Below are 25,119 nucleotides of genomic sequence, written 5' to 3' on the forward strand. Positions count from 1 at the left end.
GCCTAATATATTTCCAATAATTTTATTCTGTGATAGATTACTCGGAATCAGTTTCTGTTGTTTGTAACCAAGAACACTACTCATTCATGCCTCAAAGTTCATTCCTCCAGGAAGCCACCCAGAGGTTACAGGTAGGAAAACTGTAACTGACTATCCAACTTACCAACTTTTCTTGAATGAAGGTAGGATAAGTCTTTCTATAATCAAAGCCTTAGGTTACATTTTAGTAGGGTATAGACCTCCTTAATTTAGAAGAATTTAAATTTGCTTCTGGAATTTTAACTATCCCCAGAGGCCAGTGATGACAACTACTTTAAGGCCCCGGTGGAGTAGAGGGTTCATCTTCCCGCAACAATGTGTCCTTGGTAGCTCACTGCAGTACTCACCAGTGCTGATTTCAGCAATGAGTTCAGCAGAATTGTGGCAACCCTGTACTATGCTCCTTGTCCAGTGGGAGAGGTCCCTGCTGGTCTCCGCTCTGAAGAGATGTGTTTCAATCCCTTGCCTGGTACCAGTTCGCGTTGCAAAGGACAGATCCACACCAGCCTGGGGTGATCCCTTTCCTGGACCTGAATGGACCAGCCTGGAGAGAGAGAGAGAGAATGACAGACAGAGAGAGAGAGATCATCAAAATGGAGACTAGTTTATTCACCTGGCATATCACCTTGTATAAGACCCAAATTGGTGATCTGCTCTCATTTTTCTGGTCTGGAATCAAAGGGCTCCACTATACCCTGCTCTTCTGCCATCTCCTCTCCAATGAGGTTAAGATAGCACCCAAGAGCTGGGCATCTGGACGAATATGCAAGGGAGTTCAATAACATGACTTTAATTTGTGCAAATTCAACTATAAGAAAAATAAAGAAATGTGACGGAGAAAAGAATTTAAATACTGTGTAAAATTCTCTCCAGTATTCCTTTCCTGAGCATCTATATGTCCCAGCACAAGCATGAAGTAAGACCGAGAATCTATTATTTCCTGGGTTAGGCTTCACTCCCCTGTGTCTCCTGCAGTTTGGACATCTGGCTGCATTGAATGTACTTCTGGGTATGGAATTTTTCATGCACGTAGCCCCTAAATGCAAACAAACAAGCTGGAACTCAGTTGAAGCAATAGCCAGTGGTGTATCTGATAAAGCTCAAGGAAGAACTGGCAATGCTGGACTTCTTGAGAAGTGGTATGGAACTGCACTTTAGGGGAGATTTTCAAGAGAGATTTTTACCACACAAGATTTTCACACTGACTTTTGAACTTACACTCAGCATAAAATGTGACTTCCATAGTAAATATTTTCTGAAAGGCCAGACTTGAAAGAAGAAGAATCAAAGTGCTCTGAGGGCCACCTTCGGAGCAGGGGCTAGGTCCTACTTCTCATTCATTGCTTTTAAACACTGGGATCTTTCATGTCTCTCCTACTCCTCGATATCTCAATCTCCTTTTGGGAGAGACTTTTATATCAACCATTTGCAGGGTAGCATAAGTCTAATTTAGTAAATGTGACTTCTCTCTAGGGTATTTGCATTTTCAATCTTATCTTTTAATCCAGAAAGCAACACTTTACAATTTACTAGAGAAATGCCAGGTGTCTAACCACATGGTGGATACAAGAGTTATTTTCTTAGGCAAAAGGCTTGTTACCCCTAGATAAAAATTGCACAGAGGAAATACAAAAGCTTATGTTCTCTTATAAACCTAAATACTGTAGGAACAAAATTATCAGTAGAATAAAGCATATTATTACCTGTTGAATTTCTGGCAACAAGCTTGTTGTATAACTTGGAGGAGCTTTCTTTTACTTACAAAGTTAAAATTAGGCAAGGGGGCGGTTTGCAATGCCAACTCAAAGAAAAAGTATATTTGAAAAGCCTTTAGGTTGGAAGAGTCATTAAAGATATGGAAGGCCAGGCATGGTGCCTCACACCTGTAATCCCAGCACTTTGGGAGGCCGAGGCGGGCAGATCACCTGAGGTCAGAAGTTTGAGACCAGCCTGGCCAACATGCGGAAACCCCGTCTCTACTAAAAATACAAAAATTAGCCTGGCATGGTGGCATGCACCTGTAGTCCCAGCTACTTGGGAGGCTGAAGCAGGAGAATGGCCTGAATCTGGGAGGCAGAGATTGCAGTGAGCTGAGATTGCACCACTGCACTCCAGCCTGGACAACGGTGCGAGACTCTGTCTTTAAAAAAAAAAAAAAAAAAAAGAGAGAGATATGGAAGTTCTGTGAATCTCATTGAGAGTAGAGTCTAGGACAGTGTGAAGGGAAATGACTGCTGGCATGGGTGCCCACACAAGGGGATTTAACATGTAGAGATTAAGCTCAATTCATTCAGGAGGGAGGAGGGCATTTTATAATAAGTGAGCAAGAGTCACTGAGAAGCTGCTAGAGGATTCAAATGCAAGTGAGGCTAAAGAAAACAGAAAGCATTTCTCTGAAGCCTAGCATAGGCTTTAAAGGGATTAAGGGTAAGGTAAAAATTCATTAAGAAAAGGTATCTACAAGGAGCAAGAATGTATACTGTGTTTTCTTATTTGCTCCAAAGTGTTTGTGTTTCAAAAAAAAGTTTTTAGACTTGAAAGTGTTTAAGCTTTAATTACTTTAAGAAATTAAATAGCTCGGCCAGGCGCGGTGGCTCACTCCTGTAATCGCAGCACTTTGGGAGGCCGAGGTGGATGTATCACGAGGTCAGGAGTTCAAGACTAGCCTGGCCAAGATGGTGAAACCAACGTCTGTACTAAAAATACAAAAATTATCTGGACATGGTGGCACGCACCTGTAATTCCAGCTACTTGGGAGGCTGAGGCAGAAAACTGCTTGAACCTGGGAGGTGGAGGTTGCAGTGAGCCAAGATCGTGCCACTGCACTCCAGACTGGGTTACACAGCGAGACTCCATCTCAAAAAAAAAAAAAAAAAGAAATTAAATAGGTCATGTGAGGTGCCATGGTGTAATGGTGAGCACTCTGTACTCTGAATCCAGAAATTAAATAGCTTACCCTGCCCTTTTAAAATTTTAACATCTGTATCAGTTGAGTACAGCTGTCAGACTGCATGTTAAACTGAAAAAGGACATGGTTTGGGAGGCATACAAAGCTGTATTAGAACCCCATTTTGTCTGACATTTGTTAAACTTTTTAAGAATCACTACTTCTTAAAAAGTAAGGTCGTGACCATCCTGGCTAACACAGTGAAACCCTATCTCTACTAAAAATGCAAAAAATTAGCTGGGCATGCTGGCATGTGCCTGTAATCCCAGCTACTTGGGAGGCTGAGGCAGGAGAATCGCCTGAACCCGGGAGGCAGAGGTTGCAGTGAGCCAAGATCGCACCACTGCACTCCAGCCTGAGCGACAGAGTGAGACTCCATCTCACAAAAAAAAAAAAAAAAAAGTAAGGTTGTGTTGTGAAGATTAAATAGCCAATGCTCTGTACCTATCACAGAAACTAGCATATGGTTTGTGCTCCATTCTTACACCTACCCTTAGTTTCCTCATTTAAAAAATATAATACCTACCCCATAGGATTAGGATTAAATATAGTAAAATATACAGAGCACTTTGTTCAGTATTTAGTACCTTATAGTCAGCATTCAATAAAAACTGGTTCCCTTCCTCCTTCCCTGGCCTAACATGCTCTCATTTTCCATACCCTAAATTTCCATCCAGAGGATATCAACTCTGTCACGATCCAGAGACAGCATAAATATATTGTAGAGGCAGAAGCAAAGTGAGAAAAAGATATGCCACTCTCATGGAGAATCCTAGGAGTTTCTGTGAATTTCCTACCAATATTTATTTTTCTCCAGAGAGACTATAAAATTGAAGTAAATAATAACTGAGAAAATGCAATTTGTTAGAAAATCCACATTTGGTAGCTCAGGGTATGAGGAATGGAATTACTAAGAGAAAAGAATGAGGTCTAAGAAAACCTGGAACCAAGCTGACCAATACCCTGAACAGGGAGAGCTTGATGGGGAAGTCCAGTGTGTTCGAGAAGTAATAATGAAGAAGGCTTTTATTTATTTATTTAGACAGAGTCACCCAGGCTGGAGTGCAGTGGTGTGATCTCAGCTCACTGCAACCTCCACCTCCTGGGTTCAAGCGATTCTGTCTCAGCCTCCCGAGTAGCTGGGATTACAGGTGTGCACCACCACACCCTGTTAATTTTTGTATTTTTAGTAGAGATGGGGTTTTGCCATGTTGGCCAGGCTGGTCTTGAACTCCTGCCTGCCTTGGCCTCCCAAAGTGCTGGGATTACAGGCATGAGCCGCTGCACCCGGCCAAAGGAAGCTTTTAGAGCAGCAGTGCCAATCTTTTTGGCACCAGGGACTGGTTTCCCCACCTTTCGGGATGAGGTGGGGAATTGGGGATTGGTGGGAGATGGTTTTGGGATGATTCAAGCGCTTTACATTTATTGTGCACTTTATTGCTATTATTATTACATTGTAATATATAATGAAATAATTATACAACTCACCATAATGTAGAATCAGTGGGAGCCCTGCGCTTGTTTTACTGCAACTAGATGGTCCTATCTGGGGGTGATGATGCCTTATGAGAATCATCAGGCATTAGATTCTCATAAGGAGCAATAGAGTTAGAACTCTTGCGAGAATCTAACGCTGCTGCTGATCTGACAGGAGGCAGAGCTCAGGCGGTAATGCGAGCAATGGGGAGCGCTGTAAATACAGATGAAGCTTTGCTTGCTAGCTGCTCACCTCCTGCTGTGCAGTCCCGTTCCTAACAGGCCACAGACCGCTACAGGTCCATGGCCTGGGTCTTGGGGACTCCTGTTGTACAGGAAGGACTGTTGGTGTTCTGTATTATTCATCTCATCATGAAATTCTCATTGATTAATAAAAACAGAGAAGAGGAAAATTGATTTTTCAACTAACCGAGTGTAAATTCTCTAATATTTATATTAAAGAACCTTCATTTGCCATCTGAGGAATAGCAGACATGTTGAATTATGTGTCCTTTTGGATATGCCGATATTGGCTTAATGAAACGTATAGTACTGTATCTAAACTCTGAGATAGAGCAAATTGTCTTTGCACTACCTGGTGGGTATTCTGTAATAAAAGGATACTTTTCCCAGATAAAACTCAAGTGAAATGCATGAGCTATCTGCTGTATCCATGTGTGTGCATGTCCTCTGGATGCAGCATTACACACCTTGAAATTATAAGTACTATGTGTAAATGTGGGAAAATGCATCTATATTCTGGAAAAGCTCTGTAAATGTAACTCAAGGATGTTAAAGAAAAGCTTGAAAACAAAACCATTAAAATGTAGAGGAATTTTATGGCTGATTTTATTTCTTCTTTTTAAAAAATTCTTAAAATTTTCTCTAAGAGGCTGGACAGGGTGGCTGAAGCGTGTAATCTCAGCACTTTGGGAGGATGAGGCAGGTGGTCACGTGAAGTTAGGAGTTTGAGACCAGCCTGACTAATATGGTGAAACCCCGTCTCTACTAAAAATATAAAACTTAGCCAGTTGTGGTGGCACGTGCCTGTAGTCCCAGCTACTCGGGAGGCTGAGGCAGGAGAATCGCTTGAACCCAGGAGGCAGAGGTTGCAGTGAGTTGAGATTGTGCCACTGGACTCCAGCCTGGGGAACAGAGCGAGACTCCGTCTCAAAGAAAAAAAGAAAATTCTATAAGAAACATATACATCAGGTCCTTAAATATTTTCATTCCATTCAACATCATTTTATTATGACATTAGTGAGAAAAGAAATCGATTCCCGGGGAGGTCCACTGCCTGTGTGGAGTTGGCACATTCTCCCCATGAGTGCCTGAGTTTTCTCTGGGATCTCCAGTTTCCTCCTACATCCCAAAGATGTTCCCGTTCGGTGACAAGGCGTTTCTACATGGTCCTGGGGTAAGTGTGAATGTGGGTGTGAGCGTCTGTCTAGGGTTGGTTCCCGCTTTGTGCCCTGAGCTGCTGGGACAGGCTCCGTCTGGCCACCCTTGACTCTGAACTGGAATAAGTGAGTTGGAAAATGAGTGAAGAAATGCATACAAATTAGTATAAAAAATCATGACATCTACAATAATCATCCAGACGTACGACAATGAGCGCTGGTTGAAAGCGCTCAGCGAGCCTGCCTCATCTGTGATTGGTTTTGACCTGCGTGGTGGGCGGGGGGTGCTCCTTATAGTTTTCCCTCGGCAAACATTAATTCTTTAATGAAACCACCACCACTACGACTGCTGTCACTGAGTCACCAAAAATTGGGTAAATAATTATTTTACTTGTTTTTATTCACCTTTCTTAAATGCATGAGAAACACATTTATGTCATTGTTTAATATTAGAAGTGTTTCGAGTCTAACACCTAATGCCCGCAGGCTATAGCTATGGAGTAGCCCTTCTCAGAATAAAGTTAACTGATCCACGTGGGATGAAACCTACACCTGTGGCCTCATTAATCCCTTACACTGACACACTGGCCTCCAGCAAAGCAGATAGCAGAGATGCTGAGACCTGCCAGTTGAAGTTATAGGATCTTTTTGGACTCAGGGGTACTCTCAGAGGTCACAGAGAAGCTTCTTGCTTTGTTCAAGTCCTTTCTCCCTTCCTTACAAAAGAACACCAAAAATCACTCGCTAATTCATTCATTCATTCAATCAATCAATAAAGATTTCTTCATTCACCAAGTGATATACTCAACAAATATTTATGGAGCACTGTTATGGACTGAATTGTGTCCTCATAAGATTCATATGTCGAAGCCCAATATGACAGTATTTGGAAATGGTGAAGTGGCTACCTTGCCCGGGGTATATCCCCGCCAGGAATATCCGGGGTTGTCCCGCGCCAGGAAAATTTAGAACACGGACGTACACTAGGAGTTTAGGAGTGGAGGTTTAATAGGTAGAAGAGAAAGGGAAACAGCTTCTTCTATAGAGACAGGGGTCTCCGAGCAGAAAGGACCAGTTGGCAGCCAATGTGCTGAATTTTATAGTCTGGTTTGAGAAGGCGGTGTCTGATTTAGGCAGGACTCACAGATTGGTTCCATCAGGTATGACTTTTACATACTGCAGGGAAGGGCTGCTTGCCCTACCCTAATCTTCTTATGCAAATGGACTTTCCAGTTCATCTGTGCCATCTTGTCTGCTTCTTGCTGTACACGTGGCCGGCAGAGAAGGGAAGATAGAGCCGCCATCTTGAAAATGTCTAGTCCGTAGTTCCTGCCGGCATTCACCCCTGAAAGCTCCCAGCTTGCTTGTTTATGTCTGCAGTTCAACTTACAGGTTGCTCTTTGTTAGAAAATGATTTGGGGCTGCTTTTCATTAAAAAGAACAGCCTTACTGAGGACTCCCATGCCCTTGCTATCTGCCTAAATAATTCCTTCTTAACCCCTATAGCAATAGGACCTACAAGGAGGTAATAAAGGTTAAGTGAGGGGGTCCTAAGAGTGGGGCATTAATCCAATGGAACCGTGTTCTTATAAGAAGAGGAAGAGAAGCCAAAAATCTCTCCCCCTCCCGTGCACTCACAGAGGAAAGACCATGTGAGGACACAGAAAGAGGGCAGCCATCCGCAAGCCAGGAAGACAGTCCTCACCAGAAACCAATCCTGACAGCACCGTGATCTTGGACTTCCAGCCTCCAGAACTGTGAAAACTAAATGTCTGTTGTTGGCGCCACCCAGTCTGTGGTATTTTGTTATGGCCCCTCTAGTAGACTAATAAGCACCTACTCTACACAAACCCAAGTCTAGGTACAGTGTGAACAGAACAGGCATGGATTAAGCCTCAAGGAGACACAGTTTAAAAGGAGAAATACTGTCTCCCCTCCTAATTCCCATGGCCTCTTTACGCCAAGTTAAGCTCCAGTTTTGGGGAGACTCATTGCTGGATTATGGAAGAGAGTCGGAACCAGCTTCTGGTAGATGACAAGCAAAGAACATGAGCCAGGTAGGGTGGATGGGTGGAGAATTATTCCTCCTCACTGGAGCAACCTGATCATTATAAAGATCTTCCTCCAGAGAGGGAATCTGAACTTTCAGGAAAAGCAATTCTTTAAAAATGGAGATCAGTGATTATGGCACAAAGACAAAGAAGGAATCTCACGTTTATCAACATATTTGTTATTTCATCCCTATTAAGGTGTTGGAAATAATAGATTTCACTTATTCTTTATATCATTCCCAATGAATTGCTTCTGATTATCAACAATAATAAGTTGGGGATGAAACATAGGAATGTGGACATTCATCACTATACTACCTTATAGTGACTGAACAGACAGCTGATTGCTGTACATATAATGGCATTGCAAAGATGAGTCAAGGCCATCGGACAAGATAAGATTAAGATCCTTTCTCTTTTGTTATGTGAGCCAGCAGGGCAATAGGAGTAGCGCCTCCAGAAAGAAATAGAGAAAACTAGTGGAATAATTCAATTTATAAATGCTCTGTGAAATCTTTCTCTTGAGATTAATTTGCATTGGCATATTACCAACTCCCAGCCAATAAATAATACTGGATATACAATGTTGGATACTGTCTATCTAACAGCCTGCTTACTGATCATCTCCACTCCGATGGCTCACAGGCATATTAGACTCCAGATAAGCTACAGTCATATTGCATAAGGCCTTTAAGATCTTAAGAACCCAATACTTGAGTTCTAAGTTAACTAACACCAGGATTCCCAAAGGGCCATGTCTACTGCAAAGGAGAGGAAGTTTATACTGGGAGTCAAAACAGTATTCAAAAGAAATAGTCATTTAGATTGGAAATTGAGGGTCTATATACGGAAAGGTTTCCTAACAATGCCAAAGACAGCATGAGTTTGTCTGGAAAAGAGAAGATTTTGTGTGAGGAATGGAAAAGAGGAAAGGGTAAGCATAAATGTTTGCATTATCTGTGGAAGTGTTCAAGCATGGGTTAGATATTGACTTCCCCAGGGATGTTAAGAGTATTCTCCCCTCAAAAGCCCATGTTTCCATCAAAGCCATCTCTGGACCTTGGCTAATCTAGGCGAGAAAACCATACTTGGAGCAGATGTCTTGTTTCTTGGAAGCCAAGATGAAGTAAGTGCCCTTCCAGCAAGTCTGAGGTTGCCTAAGCTGGCAGCCAACAGAGGTTCTTGGGTGCTTACTCTGTAGGGGTTGTTGCTTATGTATCAGAGTTGACAGCTCCTGGGTAAGAAGATAGATGTTGGGGAAAACAAACTTCTGTTGCCAGCAAAGTGATCTACTGGAGCTCAAGACCATTTGCCATCTGATCTCCTCTTTGATCTCTTTCTGGAGATAGGCATCCCTCCTCTGGATTCCCACACATCATTATCAATCCATTTACCTTACTGTTTCATAATCACCACCTGATCTCTCTTACTAGACCTTGCTGTCTTTCAGGGTAGGAGCCTGGTCTCCTCTCTCTTTAACTCCCTGGAATCTAGCACATGGTAGGTGTTCAATAAATGTTGGCTGGGTAACTGCATGAATACATGTTTTTCAAAAGGTTTTTAACATGTGAATTCAGTTTTGCAAAGGAAAGTATACACATACACAAACACACAACACAATTCTGAAATATTCTGACATTCAGGGCCAGTGAAATGGCCTCCTAATGTGCTCTTTATTTGTAGATCATACTTGGAAACACATTACTGTAGCCAGATTCTGGGAACTAAGTACCAAGTAAATGTCAGCTGGACATTAAGATTTCACAAATCGTCATTTGGACATTTGAAAAGGTAAGGCTAAAATCTGTCTGCCTGGCTTTTTCCCATTCTGCCAGGAACGGCCTTTTTACATTCCTTCCAAGATTCTTCCCAAAGATCTGTCTTGATCTGCAGTCTCAGGGGGACTCTGAAATTGCTATTATTTATATTTCAATTATTTTACATTTTAAGCTGTGTGTGTATCCTTAAAAATATGACCATCTGTCTCTTATATGTGGCAAGAACTAAACTATAGTAACCAAGAAAATGCTGTCTCCCAAGAGAAGATAACTTTCTTACCCAGCCAGAAGAAAATACTGGCACCCTGGGACGGGGTTTGAAGCTGCAATTCACACCCAGTTTCTAAGTATTATCTGAAACTGCTTGAGAAACCCAAGGACATGCTTTGTTCTTCACAAAATTGATTAGTTACAAAATTCAGAAACACATTCCCATGGTTGGAAGCAAAGCTACAAATCCCAGAAAGATTTTACATTTCCTATTAGCCAGGAGTGTGAATAAGTGAAAAAATAAATAGGACCATATAATATCAGAGAGGGGCAGCAGAATGAAGCCATAGGTAGGAGGAGGTAAAGCAGAAATTCAGATACCTGGATTCAAATCCCAGCTCTACTACTCATTATGTGACCTTGGCAAGTTTCTTAAACTCTCCATGCCTTAGCTTCCTCAACTGCAAACTGGGGATAATAATATGGTCACCTCATGGTGGTGTTGTGAAAATTAAATAAGTTAATAAATGAATATTGCATGGAGCAGTGCTTGGCACAGAATACATAGTAATAGCCATTATTGTCATTAGAACATAAGTTTGATCAAGGTAGAAATTTTTATTTGATTATTCCCTGCTGTATTCCTAGCACCTAGAACAGTTCTAGGCACATAGCAGGCACTCAGTATCTGTTAAATGAATGACTAAATGAATAACTAGAATATAAAGAGAACAATTTCCCAAGAAGTTTGTGATTAATGACTACTACATGACTCCTCTCCCACTCTCAGCCCTTCGACCAAACAAAGCAGTAACTAATGCTAAATCCAAAGAACTTGGGTTTATGTCCACTACATGCTAATTTCCAGATTAATTCAGCCCTGAAAAAAAGTGATCTTGAAAGGTAGCTGAGATTAGATGTTTTATGAGAACAGCCTAACATCCATTTCCTGCTTCTCCTTTTAAATCTATCTTTAGTGACTGGTGTTTTCAGTAGTAACTTGGTTGTTTAGGGAGGTAGAGTTACCTTCTTTTGATCTGGGGGATAGAAGTTGCCTATTTTTTGAAAAAGTGAAAGTTGTTAAGATTTTACATTCACGGTCAGCATGGATCCAATTTGAAGACTTGTACATAAATGCGTCCCTAAGCAAGATAAAAATAATTTATAAAATGTCTTTAAATTACTTTAAATGCCCAATGTGATGAATTCCATGAGGCTTAAACTGGCTGTATGATAGAACCACTTGTGGGTCAAATCTTTATGACATTGGGGAACTCATTCCTGCAGGACATCAGGCCAAGTGTTTTTCTCTCCACTGACTACTGAGGTATCACATTGCATATTGCTTCTGGATCTTCAAATATGCCCCCTTAGCCTGACTAGTTTTGAACAAAACAAAACAAAAAATCCCCAAAAACCTGTCTTTCAAGAAATGCTTTTGCATTAATTTAATTCTGGAGAAGTATCAGAGAATGTTGCATAAAATGTTCCATACAAAAACATTATTATTAATATCCTTAATTAAAACACAAACAGTTACAGCACACAGATTCAGCCAAATTAGTAAAATTACATATTAGGTAACTGGGTTGCTAAGCAATATTACATCCTCATTTTACTTAATTGCTGTAATTAGCATCTCCCAGCAGATGCCACAATGCAAGCCACAAAAAAAAAAAAAAAAGAAAAAAAAGCAACTGGCCAGATCGCTTACATGGTTCTGGCAATCTCAAATACTTTCATCCACTGGCCACCCCTAATGGAGTCTGGGCATCAACAGACCCTTCAGGAAAGAAATGAGGGTCAAAGAATCACTAACAAGTACCAAATTGTCAGGTGAGAGGGGTTTCCCAGGAACACTCTCTAACTCCCTGCGTCATTTCCCCCAGCTAGGAGTAGCCAATCAATTGCCTCATTTATATCTTCTAACCTCCTTTCATCTGGGCCAGGTGCGGTGGCTCATGCGTGTAATCCCATCACTTTGGGAGGCCGAGTCAGGCAGATCACCTGAAGTCAGGAGTTCGAGACCAGCCTGGCCAACATGGCGAAACCCTGTCTTTACTAAAAATACAAAAATTAGTCAGGCTTGATGGCGGGCACCTGTGATCTCAGCTACTTGGGAGGCTGAGGTAGGAGAATCGCTTGAACCCTGGAGGCAGAGGTTGCAGTGAGCCGAGATTGCGCCATTGCACTCCAGCCTGGGCGACAGAGTGAGACTTCGTCTCAAAATAAATAAATAAATAATAAATAAATAAATAAACTCCTTTAATCTGAATATGGTGGTGAAAGGCAAGGTCCCATGTCTCAGAAGGTTGATACTGAGGGATATTGACTATAAGAAACGAACAACTTAGTACAGGTGAATAAGCAGCAAAACAGCTTGGTGTCAATTCCTGACTATTCTATTCAGTGGCATTATCCAGGTAGATTTCTGGAGACAAGTGACTGTCCTCCATACCTTTCTTTGTGCCCTTGTGACCTGCCACGACCATCTGCCAGTAGTATTATGGACAGAGAAAAGCGGATGTTCACCAGGTGAAAGGTTGTGTGGATGCATTATCTTGTTTAATTGCCGCAACGCTTCTTTGAAAGTGGTATTATGAGCTGCACTTTATAAACAAGGAATCCATGGTTCTATGCAGTGAAATAACTGCTTAGGATCCCACAGTTAGTGTCGAGAATTTGAACCCACGGCTATATGACTACAGAGTCCATACTCTTTCTATCACACAAAAAAAGGGCCAAGCTCCAGCTCACCATCTATAGGTGGGGAAGGAAACAGAAGGGAAAGAGGCTGGGCGCAGTGGCTCATGCCTGTAATCCCAGCATTTGGGGAGGCTGAGATGAATGGATCACTTGAGGTCAGGAGTTCAAGACCAGCCTGACCAACATGGTGAAACCCCATCTCTACTAAAATACAAAAATTAGACGGGCATGGTAGCACATGCCTGTAATCCCAACTACTTAGGAGGCTGAGGATCACTTGAACCCAGGAGGTGGAGGTTGGAGTGAGCTGAGATTGCGCCACTGCACTCCAGCCTGGGTGACAGAGTAAAACTCCATCTCAAAAAAAAAAAAAAAAAAAAAAAAGAAAAGAAAAAAAAGAAACTTGAAAGGAAAGATTACAATGCAGACTTCAGGTCATCCATGGGTTTAATTTATCCCTGTGCTGCTCTTCTCCAGAGGTAAACAAGACTTATAATCTGATGGATATTCTCACGTCATGACAGTCCAACATCTTGGGAAATTTTTCGTTTGAAGTTAACTTTTTTTTTATTATTTAGCAGTCTTGGAGCTATACTTTTTAAATAATTTTTTGAATCTTTTAATTAACTCATATATTCTCTTGTCTAACTGTGCTTTAATTAGTTCAACGTATGTCCCATTGTGTGTGTAGAATACACAGTATAAAAAGATCTTTAGAAATGTCTCCATGTATGGTAATGACTAAAATCAGTCCTATTTTAATGGAAAATTGAAACCATGAACAAATAACCTGAACAATCAGCTCTTATAACACTCGGCTTTTCCTCTATTTCATACCGCCTCCAGATATTCTCCTACCATCAGCCCTGGCTACTATGTTGGCCACTAATAGGAGCCTATCAAGTTTCTCTAACTGAAATGAACATTCCTACCCCAAAGAGGAAGCCATCTGCAGGCCTCTTGTCTGTGGAGCTGTTACAAATAGCATTTAGAGATAGCTCTGTTGTGTGTGCCAAGGAGTTCCAGTCTCCCGACTCCATCCTACCCTCCCCAAACCCATCCAAACAGCCAACAATTTCATTAACCTCAGTCCTTAGAGCTCGATTACTGTGATTTAAGACACTGGGATTCCCAGATAAAATGCAGAGTCAAATATGTCAAAGTACTTACTTTAATTTCAATTATTTTCTCTGGTCTTTAACAATTGCTAACATTTATTAATCACTTATGTCTCAGTCATATGTTTATATTTACATATGCTATCTCAATCAGTCCTATCAATCACTGTATAAAATGGAAGACACTACCGCCCCCTTTGTTCAGATGAGGAGACTCTGATTCTGAGAGACTGGTATTTTGCCCAAGATTGCATTGCAAGTAGAAGTCTCAGGATTCAATACCTGGTTTGTCTGATTTCAAAGTCCATGGATCTCCTCACTTCTTATATCCCACCCACCACTCCTGAGGTGCTCCTGGTTAGCAGAAGGGAGGGCCAGAGACCAGACACTGGAAGATCACTAGGTATATGGGGACAAATGGGATGGCTGGGTGTGGAAGGCAAACCCCACACTTTTCAGTTTGACAGCATGTAGATTATTGGGCATATAAATTTCTTCATGTCACCCCAGGCAATGCCCATAGAATATGCCCCACATTTTCTACCAGTGAGGATGCCTCCCAGGGTTAGCATGGAAACCACAGGCTGATTGTAATTTAATGTTTGACAAATGCAATTGGCCAAACTTTCTAGTGAAAAGAATTCCTAAAATTTCTGAGGCTGGCCTGAGGCAGCTACTACTTTTAGCACTTAGAAACGGGTTAATTGCAGGCAACCCGGTTGGGTCCCCATCCACCCTTCCACACTGTGGAAGCTTTGTTCTTTCGCTCTTCACAATAACCCTTGCTACCGCTCAAAAAAAGAAAAAGAAAAAGAAAAAGAAAAAGAAACGGGTTAGTTGCTTAGGCACCAAGGATTACCCATCAGGTTTAGCAGAAATATTCAGCCTGCCTGGTTCCCAAGCCGTCTGGGAGTAGAGAAGTGCACATTCTTCAGTTCCCCTTTCAAGGCAACCCCACACCCTTCCCTCAGGCCCATGGGACAATAAACTGGGCTCAGAGCAGTGTCGCCCTTTTTACAAGCTCTGTGTTCCCGAAACTCCCCACCAGCCACTGGGACTGGGTGTGCAGAATTTCTGGGTTAAACCTCCTCTATAACTCCAGAAATAATGTGACCTTAATCCTCACTCTCTGTAGACCCATCTCATTTGCCAATTATGATGACAGTGACCAAAAAAAAACAACACTCTTACTCCATACAAGTGAGCATACCTTTTTTTTTTTTAATGTTCAGCAATATCAAATAAACTTTGGCTAAGCAAAAAATGTTCTCCCAAGGACTCATAAAAAGCTGAGGAATGAGAATTGCTAAAATTACAACTTGTTTGCAAACTTCCTGAGCGCACTGCTATAAACTGTACCACCAATGGACTCATAGGGGCACCATTGAAGTTTGGCAGTGGAAGAGGAGAGATGACTGCTCGTAAACATCTCTGCATGGCAGTTGACACCAGGAACATGTTGTGAGCATTTCTGGTGCCACTTCTATGAAACGCAATCAAATTTTCATCCTCCAGAAAAATACAAATTAGATGTGCCTGGGCCTAAAAAGAAAAATCCAAGCAAAGAAACGCATCAACTATGAACTCTTTGAGGGCATAACTTGAGTTAGAAGAAAACTGTTTCCTACTGGCTATAGTCCTGGCCACTCCCTCTTGTGCTAGAGAAAAGACTGAACGAAGCTCCCTAGCTCTGCTACAGGGAAGAGAAGGGGACTGACAGTCACCTGGCCCTACTACGTGTGTTTATGAAAAATAAGGCTGGCCGGGCATGGTGGCTCACGTCTGTAATCTCAGCACTTTGGGAGGCCAAGGCGAGTGGATCACTTGAGGTCAGTTCGAGACCAGTCTGACCAACATGGTGAAACCCCATCTCTACTAAAAATACAAAAAAATTAGCCAGGCATGGAGGCTCACACCTGTAATCCCAGCTACTTGGGAGGCTGAGGCAGGAGAATCACCTGAACCTGGGAGGCGGAGGTTGCAGTGAGCAGATATTATGCCATCGCACTCCAACCTGGGCAATAAGAGCAAAACTCTGTCTCAAAAAAAAGAATTATGTACATAGGTCATTGAATGGCATTGTGCCTCTTTCCACCCAATTCATGTGTTGAAGCCCTAACCTCCAAGGTGACTGTATTTGAGATAGGGCCTAAGATGAGCTGGTTAAAGCTAAATGTGGGGCCCTGATATGATAGGATTAGTGTCCTCAAAATGCTAAGAGACAATAGAGAGCTTGCATTCTCCCTCCATGCACGCAGAAAGTACAGGTCATTTGAGAACATTAAAATAGGGCAGCCGTCCCAGGAAGATGGTCCTCACCAGAAACTGATCATGCTGGCACTTAATCTGGGGCTTCCAGCCTCTAGAACTGTGAGAAAATAAATACCTGTTGTTGAAGCCACCCAGTCTATAGTATTTTGTTATGGCTAATACATTCATCATATTTTAATTTTCACAACTGCCCTGCAATAGATATTATTATTCTGGTTTTTTTTTTTTTTTTTTTTTTTTTTTGAGACAGAGTTTTGCTCTTGTTGCCCAGGTTGGAGTGCAATGGCGTGATATCGGCTCACTGCAACCTCTGCCTCCCAGGTTCAGGTGATTCTCCTGCCTCAGCCTCCCAAGTAGCTGGGATTACAGGTGTGAGCCTCCATGCCTGGCTAATTTTTTTGTATTTTTAGTAGAGATGGGGTTTCACCATGTTGGTCAGGCTGGTCTCGAACTCCTGACCTCAGGTGATCCACCCGCCTCGGCCTCCCAAAGTGCTGGGATTACAGGAGTAAGCCACTACGCCCAGCCTATGATTCTATTTTTTAGATGTGGAAACAGATCAGAGAGAAGACGTCACTTGCTTGTGGTCATAAACTGAGGCTTGCCTGGGCAAAACTGCAGTGTGCACCCAGGTCTGTCAAATCTGATATGATGAAACATTGTTTTCTCTCTCTACCAGCAAATCCAATGGTCTTCCATTTATTAAGGAGATATTTTTGGAGACATTTTGTTGGCTTATTTCTTAATTTTTTAGTTTCTGCTAACAGGATGGATTTTAAACGTTTTTTTTTTAGCAGGTGGTATAATGATGACCTGTGAATTTTAGTTGGTTACAAATTTTCAGTGTGATGGAGTTGTTTTAAAAATGTAGCCAATGTATTTATAAATCCGAAAATAGAAGAGGGGTTAACAAATTAGAAAATACTAAATTTATTTAGCACTTGCTATGTGTCAAGCACTATTCTAAGCAGTTTACATGATCTAGTGTAATCCTTATAACAACCCTATTAGGCACATATAGATATTGGGCACATATTACTGATGAAGGACTTGAGGCAAAAAGAGATTACAAAACTCGCCCAAGGCTCCAAGGCTTGGTAAGTAGCAAGGCTGGGATTCGGAGCCAGGTTGTCAGTTTCCAGAACCCACGCTCTGGAGCATTCGTGTGATGGACACTATGCAGCCATGAAAATAAAGCTAGGAAAGAATGCAAAATACCAGGGAAAATGCTAGAAGGTCATCTAAGTGAAAAGGAAGGGCAGCAGCACATCACATTTTAGGAGCTGTTGATCACTCTGTGAGGGCTGGGACCCAGGACAGCCTTAGAACTGATCCACTGGTGGTCATCACAGCTTGCGGCCAAACAGCGCTTCTGAAGAACCACGGGGGAATAAGAACCACATAGTTGCTGTGGAGTTCCCCACCCACCATGCTGTGGTTTGAACGTCTGTGTCCTCCCAAAATTCATGTTGAAACTGAAGCTCCAATGCAAAAGTATTAAGAGGTAGGACTTTTAAGGAGGTGACTAGGTTATGAGGGTCCCACTCTCATGGATAGGATTAGTGCCTTATAAAAGGACTTGGGGAGCCAGGTGTGGTGGCTCACGCCTGTAATCTCAGCACTTTGGGAGGCTGAGGCAGGCGGATCACCTGAGGTCAGGAGTTCGAGACCAGCCTGGCCAACATGGTGGCCTATTAAAATACAAAAATTAGCCAGGTGTGGTGTCTCTGTTAAATACAAAATTAGCCGGTGTCTCTATTAAATACAAAATAGAGACCGGTTGTGGTGTCTCTATTAAATACAAAAATTAGCCAGTGTCTTTACTAAAAATACAAAAATTAGCCATGTGTGGTCGTGGGTGCCTGTAGTCCCAGCTACTTGGGAGGCTAAGGCAGGAGAATCACTTGAACCTGGGAGGTGGAGGATGCAGTGAGCTGAGATCGTGCCATTGCACTCTAGCCTGGGCGACAAGAGCAAGACTCTGTCTCAAAAAAAAAAAAAAAAGGTGGGGGAGGCTTGGGGAATCTGTTAGTCCCTTTTTGCCCTTCCACCCACCTGAGAACAGAACAACAGGCTCCATCTATGGAACCGAGAACATGACTTCACCAGACAGCAAATCTGCTGGCACCTTGATCTTGGACTTCCCAGTCTCCAGAACTGTGAGAACATTTCTATTATTTATAAATTACCCAGGCTAAGGTATTTTGTTGTACCAGCCCCAAATGGACTCGGACACACCACAAACCCCTGAGAAGATGGGAGGCAGCAGCACACAATCTTCTAAATCAATAGTTCTCAAACTGTAGCCTGTGTCAGAAACACCTGGAGGCTTGTTAAAATCAAAGATGGACTGGGTCCCATCCCCAGAGTTTCTGATTCAGTTGGTCTGGGGTGGAGTTGAACATTTGCTTGTTTAACAGTCCTAGATGGTGCTCCCGCTGCTGGGCAAGCCAGAAACTCTAGGTCTCTGATTCTATCCACAACTCTGTCCTCACTCTGCGTGATTAGGGGTAGCAATTCCCTTGATTGTTAGCTGGAATAAGAGGCCACCTGTTGCATGATTTATTTGTCAGGAAAGAAAACTTTTATATATGATACACTCAGCCAATTCTAAGAGCCATGGAAACTCTAGGAAATAAGGACATGCTCTTAGGAAGCTGTATAGAATAGTGGATAAGAATCAAAAGGTAGAAACAGAATCTCAGGTCCATCTCTTACTGTTACTGTTGCATGACTGTGGTAAGTAACTTAACTACTCCGTTCCTCAGTTAACTGATCTGTGAAATAGGAATAAAACCTTAACCTTATGGGGTTGTGAGGGTTGAATGCGGTAACCCTGAGAAACATTTTCCTGATGCTTGTTAAAAGCACATTCTTCTGATCCACAACCCCAGCCTAAGCCAGAATATCTAAGGCAGGGTTCTGAAGACCTGAATCTTAATAAACAGCCAGGTAATTCTCATATTGGGCAAGGTTTGCAAACCCTAATAGAATCCACCTAAAGCATGTAGCCTTGATCTACGCCAAATAAGGGCCAGCCACTACTTCATTACAGGGTTGAGCTACTTTTTTTTTTTTTTTTTAAAGAGACAGGGTCTTGCTGTGGACCCAGGTGCTGGAGTACAGTGGTGCCATCATAGCTCATTGCAACCTTGATCTCCTGGGATCAAGCAATTCTCCCACTTCAGCCTCTTAAGTCACTGGGACTACAGGTGTGCACCACCATGCATGGCTAATTGTTTTTTATTTTTTGCAGAGACGGATCCTCCATGTTGCCCAGGCTAGTCTTGAACTTCTGGGCTCAAGCAATCCTCCCACCTCAGCCTCCCAAAGTCCTGGGATTACAGCCCAGCTTGATCTATTTTGAAAATAATATTACCATGGCCTTCTTGATAATATTACCCAAGGTGATTCGTTAGTAGACACAGTATAATAAATTTTTTAAAAACATAGCTCTATATCCATAAGTAAAAATTATACCATACCTTTATGATTTGTGCATATTACTATTTATAAATTAGACCTCAATACAAGATTTTTAAAATAAATTTTTAAAAACAGGAATGGATCCTCTTCTTTAGAAATATACAAAGACAAATAATACTACTAGACAGATTACATACTTATGTGGTCATATATAAAGGACACGGTGCTGTATATGGCTGTACAGAATGCATCGGAAGTAAATGAAAGAGTCACTTGTTGAACTTAAATAAGTGGCTAAAAAAGCAGTCAATGGAAGTGCTGGGGTAACCTCTGCAATGGAAGGATTCTGTTTCCCTTTGAATGCTACCATTTCTGGCACGGACCATCCCCTACAACCCGCCGGAAACCAACAGCATCAGCCCAGCTTCCCACCTCAGAGAGCCACCTTTATCCACAAGGAGATAAGAGTTTCTATTTCAGCTGGGGTGGACACTGCCTCCTACTGCAATTCATTGGGAAGCTCAGCCTGGAGCTGCAAAGGGGCTACATCTCCCTGGCATCATCCCACAGAGAAGGGAGGGGACATTTTTTTCCCATTGTTTGCTTTCTAAAAGTCTTTTTCTAGGTACCTCCACAGGGTCTTGGAGAGAAGTTGATCAGGACTGATGCTCTGGTAGCTGACGCTCAAGCCAAAAGGTCAGTTAAAAATCTATTTTATCAAAGTATATTTTCCTTTGGCTTTGGAGACAATGGCATTCCAGGTGAGTGTTTCACAGATAGGGATTCTGACAGAGGGAGCTGGGGTGATGAGGCTGGGGTTAAGCACTCTTCTGGAGGAAGGAAGACTAGGATGCAAACTCCCAGCTCTGCCATTTCCAGGCTGCCACCCAGGAGCAGGCAAAAGCTCACCTACTACTTCGAGAGGATAGAGTGAGAATGAATAGCCAGTGCCATCTAAGATCCCGGACATACTCTACCTCATGGGCTACCAGCCAGAGACCAGGGCAATCCTTACAGGCCTAATTGTATCATTCCTCATAGGGCTAATATCCACACAGAATAAGATTTCCTCTTGCAGTTCAGTGGTTAAGCTGGGTAATTTGGGAGAGGGACAGTGAGTTGAGGGGACAACTATTACAACCGGGTCTGCTTTATGGTTGCATCGTAGACACTGATTTTTTATTTTTATTTTTTACTACATCTTCTATTTTGTTTGTTTGTTTGTTTTTGAGATAGAGTCTTGCTCTGTTGCCCAGGCTGGAGTGCAGTGGTGCGATCTCGGCTCACTGCAATGCCGCCTCCCAGGTTCAAGCGATTCTCATACCAAAGCCTCCAGAGTAGCTGGGATGACAGGCACCCACCACCATGCCTGGCTAATTTTTGTATTTTTAGTAGAGACAGGGTTTCACCGTGTTGGCCAGCTGGCCTCGAACCCCTGACTTCAGGTGATCTGCCTATCTCGGCCTCCCAAAATGCCAGGATTACAGGTGTGAGCCACTGCGCCCAGCCTGCATCTTCTATTCTAAATGATCACAGTGATGCACTGAAGAGGTTTCCATTTCCTGTTTGCATATTGGATGCAGGCTTATGGGTTTAGGCTATTCATCTGCTTTACTCTCAGTTCAGACCTGGCACCCCTGTCACTTGTGAACCTGTAGCAGACACTTTCAGTGCTCCACTCAAACCTCTTCAGGTCCCATTTACTGTTTCTGCACATCCATCCCTCCTTCTGGGCCTTTGCTTTTAAGGAATCACACTTAGGACTTTCCTGCTTGTGCAGAAGCCTGAAGAGCCTGCGAGACGACATCTCTCCAGGCAGCCTCAGCTGTCCATGGACTGCTGTAGGAATGTACAGGTCCAGTCACTTGCCTGAGTTGGGACAAACTTGGAAGGAGTCATTTACATGCTCTAGGGAAGTGCTGTCTGATAGAATTTTGGTGGTGATGGGAATGTTCTAGATCTGTGCTGTTCGAAATGGTAGTCACTAGCCACAGGTGGCTATTGGACCCTTGAAATATGACTAAGGAGGTTGAGGATCTGAATTTTTAATTTCACTTAAATTTAATTACTTTAAGTAGCCACATCTGGCTAGTGGCTACCATGCTAAGCAGTCTAGCTCTCAAGACTCCTGTAAGGTCAGGCTGAGGCTGAGACTTTGCCTGAAATCCTAGCCTCCTTGGCTCCTCTCTCTTTTTGTCCTTCCCCTCCTCCCTTCCAGGCTTCTCCTGGGAGCATTTGCTTAAGAACTCATTGCCACTTCAGTCCTTGTTGCCTTCTCTGCTTCTGAAGAACCAGACCGAAGGCAGAGCCTTTCTCAGTCTCCTCGTCTTACCAGGGGGTTGAAGTCCCAGGGCTAAACCTGGTTACAGGATAGGAAAGCTGAGAAAAAAACAAAAGAGGGGAGACTCCTGGGGAGCAACTTATCTCTTCCTGTAGCGAAGTACTTTGTGTCCTCACAGAAATTTGGTTTTATTTTTATTTTTTTTCTTTACAATGGAATGAGGATCACTGCAAAATTGTTTGGATTCAGCAGTCACTCCTTGGACATTTGTTATTTGACACCAAATATAAAAATATCTACCCAGATCACACCCATGACTCTTATCATCCCCAAAGACTCCTGCTGTTCCCCATGGTTCCAATTTCAAAAGGTAGAAAAGGATACGCTAGTGAAAAGTCTTCCTCCCCATCTCCCACCTCTGTGTCAACCCCCTGTGGTACCAAGGCACAGGTATGCAAGTGACACACAGTCCCGGAACTGGAATCCCACCTCCATCTCTCAGAAGCTACACCACCTGGGGTGATTCCTGAACTCTTCTGAGCCTCAGGTACCTAATCTGCAAAATGGGCACACTAATACAGGCCTTGCAGAATGGATACACAAGTTGTAAGTGGTAACTTGTGTCAAGTGCTGGGTACTTAGTGAGTATCTGATTCATTTCCCCTCATTCCCCAGGGCCGTACGTGGTGCTCTAACTGGGCCACGCAGCAGTGCACCAGCTCTGTGCTTGGATCTTCCCTAAGTCTGGAATGCTCATGCCCCTCTCTGGGCTCCCTTCCCTTGTTCCTCTGGTGAGTTTTCCCTCAGGCTTCAATTCAACATGACTTCTACTGCAAGGAGTCCTCCATCACTGTCCAGGCAGAGTTTGGCATTTTTTGTTGTCTTTACTGCAAATGGTTCCTTATGTGTTCCTGCACATCAACACACTTTGTTCCAGATAATGCTAGGTTCACAAGTTTGAATTTTTTTCACCTCTTTATCCCTTGTCCCAATTATAACTCCTGGCACATAGTAGATGATTTATAAATGTTGACTGATGAATGAATGAATGAATGAACGAATGAATGAATGAAAAAGCAGTCCCCATTGTTCATAATGCCCAGAAACTGTGAGAACAAGGCTATGTACGAGGGTAAATTTTATTTTCATGTTGCCTGAGAGTTGCAGAAACTACCTTATTTCAACTTTTGTTTCTGAGAATCATTTCAAGACGCTTGGGTCCAACTTTGCTTCTTAGTAACTGGAATCCAGTGACTGTGGTCTAATCTTTCTTTGGTTTCTGTTGTGGGAATGTCTCAGAATCTGAAGATAATGTTCACGGATGAGGACTGTGGATGCAAAGTACAGAAAGCAATAGCGATTGGGCCGAATTCTCATGGGCCCCAAGGCACAGCCTGAGTCTTTGTGTGCAGTTAAGGATGTTTACATTCTGACTATTGAGGTTTTTTGTTTTTTGTTTTTTTGAGACAGAGTCCCACTCTGTCACCCAGGCTGGAGTGCAGTGGTGTGATCTCAGCTCACCGCAACCTCTGCCTTCCAGGCTCTAGTGATTCTCCTGGCTCAGCCTCCTGAGCAGCTGGGAACCACAGTTGTGTGCCACCACACCAGGCTAATTTTTGTATTTTTAGTAGAGATGGGGTTTTGCCATGTTGGTCAAGCTGGTCTTGAACTCCTGATTTCAGGTGATCTGCCCTCCTCGGCCTCCCAAAGTGCTGGGATTACAGGCATGAGCCAGCATACCCGGCCATGATTACTGCGGTTTTATTACAAAGCTGTATTTTACTTTAGTAGCCATTCTGCCAAACATTTTGAAGCTTGAAAGCTTCAAATATTAAATTACTTTTAAATTTTATTTTTTAAAGGTGATCTAGGCCTGGTTCCTCACCCCTGAAAACCTCCTCTATTCACCTCTGGAGCCAATAATTTCCATCTTTAGCTCCCCACCTCCCCGGCCCCGCCCCCGCTGCTGGTCTTCATTATCAATCATGACTGGAAGTAAGAAGGATTTTTCTGGAATTTCAGCTCTATTCACTACTGGCATTTTAATCTTGTGTTAATTCTTGCTCTGCTACTGGGTCTCATTCTCCTCCTTGCAGCCAGCTGACCCTTGACCATAACCTGTTTGGCAGCTCAGTCCTTCCTAGATGAAGAGCCCACCTTATTTCTGTCTACATCTTGCTCAGGTCAGATGCTCCAAAACCTCTGTCCACTACGCTTTGTCTCTTGGACCAAACTTCTTCCAGAGTTTGTCTCACATTGTTCAATAATTCATTCAACAGACATTCGAGGGCACAATATTGCCAGGCACTGTGCCAGGAAGGACACAAATATGACTTTATCATGCCTAGCTTGCAGGTAAAGAAACAGGTGGAGAAGGAATACAAACAGCTCACTGTCATAAAGCACAAACAAAAAGAGCTGGCAAGAGAAAACAGGCCTGGGAAATGTCAGCTACTTGAAAGCAAGACTTGAGTTTGATTCATTTCTGTTTTTGGGATATAAGCTTTCAAAGAGGGGGACAAGGATACAACACATTAAAACTATTTCAGGCCAGGTGCAGTGGTTGAGAAGAATGTCCATAATCCCAGCACTATGGGAGGCCGAGGCAGGCAGATCACCTGAGGTCAGGAGTTCAAGACCAGCTTGGCCAACATGGTGAAACCCTGTCTCTACTAAAAAAACAAAACGAACAAAACAAACAAACAAACAAAAATTAGCCGGGCATGCTGGTGGGCGCCTATAATCCCAGCTACTCAGGAGGCTGAGGTAGGAGAATCACTTGAACCCGGGAGGCAGAGGTTGCAGTGGGCCAAGATAGCACCATTGCACTCCAGACTGGGTGACAAGAGTGAAACTCTGTCTCAAAAATAAATAATTAAAAATCAAACTGTATTTCATGTCTTGGTTGCTGTGAATAATGTTGCAATGAACATGGGAGCGTAACTACCTCTTTAAGACCTTAATTTCAGTTCTCTTGGATATAGACCCAGAAGTGGGATTGCTAGCTCACATTAGAATTCTGTTTTTAATTTTTGGAGAAATCTCCATACTGTTTTCCAGAGTGGCTGCACCATTTTACATTCCTATCAACAGTATACAAGGATTTCCTTTTCTCCATTTTACATTCCTAACAACAGTGTACAAGGGTTCACATTTATCAAATGATAAACAACACTCATTATCATTTGTCTTTTTGACAATAGCCATCCTAACACACATCCTAAGCACATCCTCACTGTGGTTTTGAATTGCATTTCTCAGATCATTAGTGACATTAAACACCTTTTGGACATCTGTATGTCTTCTTTGGAGAAATGTCTATTCAGGTTCTTTTTGAATCAGTTTTTTTTCTTTTTTTGCTATTGAAATGTAAATCTTTATATATTTTGGATATTAACCTTTAATTAGATATGAGG

At 42.6% G+C, this 25,119-nt stretch overlaps 1 protein-coding gene across 1 annotated transcript in view; it reads right to left on the minus strand.

Annotated features, from left to right (window-relative positions):
* SNTB1 (syntrophin beta 1) overlaps positions 1–25,119 on the minus strand; it is a 276,230-nt gene that overhangs the window by 12,648 nt on the left and 238,463 nt on the right. Inside the window, exon 5 of the mRNA XM_055116889.3 lies at positions 387–583. Within this exon, the coding sequence (XP_054972864.2) occupies positions 387–583 (197 nt within the window). The remainder of the gene's footprint in view (positions 1–386; positions 584–25,119) is intronic.

The sequence above is a fragment of the Pan paniscus genome, chromosome 7 (assembly GCF_029289425.2).
Source record: "Pan paniscus chromosome 7, NHGRI_mPanPan1-v2.0_pri, whole genome shotgun sequence".
Taxonomy (NCBI): Eukaryota; Metazoa; Chordata; class Mammalia; order Primates; family Hominidae; genus Pan; species Pan paniscus.